We start from the raw sequence: 2,500 nt of genomic DNA, 5'->3' as shown, positions 1-2,500 counted from the left end.
TGTGTGTGTGTGTGTGTGTGTGTGTGTGTGTGTGTTTGTGTGGGTGTGTATGTTGCTCTCACTTACTGTGCCATGCTTCAGGCCCTCGAGGCAGCAGGGCCACCGTGCCCACAGGAAGAGAAGAAAGGGGCTTTTATTTTCTAAAAAACAGAAAGAGCGAGCGTATCAATAATAAAGTCAACTTGCCCAGGGTCTTATGGATTCCCATCGATCCCATATACCAAAATAATAGTCTTAGCACAATCCTTTACCTCTTTGTGTTTTATAGTGACCTAATTTGTACTAAAGAAACAAACATATGTTGCTGTCTAATAATATAGGGATTATATGAAATTGATTGTGTAAAACCATTGTTTCCCTGTACAGCAACCTGATGGACCCTTTCCCCAGCGATGCCATTATTGGACGACGCAGGTGTCACTCATAACACTAATTATGTGTCTGCTCACTTTATGTACAGACCCAGACAGAGTCATGTGCTTCTTGTTCGTAATATACAAACAAGAAGACACCAAACTGTCTTTGTCTGAAACATAATACACAGGAGACCTAGACAGTGCTTAATGATGTCATCACAAGAGCTCTTCTCAAAGACCAAAGCAAACACAGAGCCTGCAGTAGGCCCCATGCCAGCCAGACTAATCCCCACAGACGTCTGAGGACTTCGTACTAATCACTGCTCCGTCAATGCCCAGAGAAAGGTCATAGACCCACAGCATGACTGAATGATTGTATTAGGAAGATGGGCAGGCATACACACACACAAGCACCCACCTACACACACACACACGCACGCACACACAAACGCACGCACGCATGCAGTCATGCACCCACAAGCACACACACACACATCTTTCTTTTTTAAATATACATGTACGCATCTAACTGGGACAACTGGGACTAACCATATCTCAACTGTTCCGCTGAGAGGACACGTTTCTATAACAGGAAACACAATACACCCCTTAAGGTCGCTCCCATTAGTACACAGGTCAAATATAATGAAGCCATTAAACCACAAACAAACAGCCAACAACCAACCAAACAAGCACTTCAAGAGGACTTTTAAAGAGCAGGAAACGCACTATACCGGCTCTCTCCTTTTGGTACGTAAACTAGATAAACAGATGTGATCAAATATGGAATTAACAAAACAAACTATGTCCCGTTGTAAGACATTGGAAAAAACACGGAATGTAAAGCAGCATATCATCCATTCACAAAAACATAGCACCAACTCATTGTCTGCTCAGTGAGCTGTGGCCCCATTTGAAGACTACAGGAAACATCCCGGTACTTTTGAGGGGTCTCCCCTTCCTCGATCATCAGCACAGTCTCTCTCCCAATACGATACCGTACGACCCTGGCACCCTGAGCACCTCAGCAGCCAGGGGTCTGATGATGATGACGCTGGTCTGCGGGGAAACCTGAGAGTGACCCCCCACAGCGCGCCAGCGTCAGGCTAAATTAAACCCGCTGGCCTGAGACCTGGGAGACGGCTCTCTGCTCCCCACTGCCGATGTTGTGTGTAAATACGTGTGCATGTGTGTGTCTGCGTGTGCATGTATGTGCGTGTGTGTGCGTGTATGTGCGTGTGTGTGCGTGTTTGTGTGTGTGTTGTGTGTGTGTGTGTGTGTGTGTGTGTGTGTGTGTGTGTGTGTGTGTGTGTGTGTGTGTGTGTGTGTGTGTGTGTGTGACACAAAGGGCAGCCACATGTCTTCCGTCTGTCTTCTTTCTGTTGGTCATTATTTCTTTCCATAAGAAATTTATAAGAAATGGAGTTGCATCCACACTAGTTTTCTCCTGCGTGCAGTAGAAGAAAGCATTTACAGGACACACATGGACAACTTGACCTATGAGATAGGCCCCTGTGTTCATCAACTGGAGCAATCAGTTAAATAAGTTGAACATATGTTTACAAACTGCACAGAACAGAACATTATCGCAAACGCTTCATGGACGATATCTTTGACGATAAAAATATCTTTGACGATAAACAATCTCGCTTATAGCTTCTTAGCTGTATACACCACTTGCATTTATTTTACAGAGAAGTGAAAATTAACTGCATATTGTGTTGCATACATATAAAAAATATTTGAGGACAACAAAAACAAATATTCAGACATACAGTATTCTGGTTATGGGATTTTTCAGTCACAAGTAAAGCTTCCAAGATTTAAGAGTTGTAAAGACAGAGAGAAGAAAAGAGTGCAAGAGAGCAACAACACAACCCAGTCTCTCTCTCTCTCTCTGCTCCCTCTAACCTGACCTTTATCCACCATTGACAAGAGTTGGTTTTGGCACACCTTTTATTGACAGGCAAGATGGATTCCCCGAACCGATCGGGGAAGAGAATCCCCTGATTGGCCAGAAATGAGCAGCCTAAAATCGAAATGTTCATACAGAAACTCATCTCAAAACAAATATTCTCACAGAACACACGCTCTCTGACTGATGGATATGGGTTATCTAACAAATTAGAGTCAAATATAAGCTC

The 2,500-nt window shown here is 43.7% G+C and overlaps 1 protein-coding gene across 1 annotated transcript in view; it reads right to left on the bottom strand.

Annotated features, from left to right (window-relative positions):
- Positions 1 to 74, bottom strand: part of myot (myotilin) — a gene marked incomplete at both ends in the record, with an annotated part of 22,742 nt that extends 22,668 nt beyond the window's left edge. Inside the window, 1 exon segment of the mRNA XM_079745290.1 lies at positions 67 to 74. Within this exon segment, the coding sequence (XP_079601416.1) occupies positions 67 to 74 (8 nt within the window).
- Between the last annotated feature and the right edge of the window lie 2,426 nt (positions 75 to 2,500).

The sequence above is a fragment of the Pollachius pollachius genome (assembly GCF_949987615.1).
Source record: "Pollachius pollachius genome assembly, chromosome: 10".
NCBI lineage: Eukaryota > Metazoa > Chordata > Actinopteri > Gadiformes > Gadidae > Pollachius > Pollachius pollachius.
This window is presented reverse-complemented; position numbering and strand designations above follow the sequence as displayed.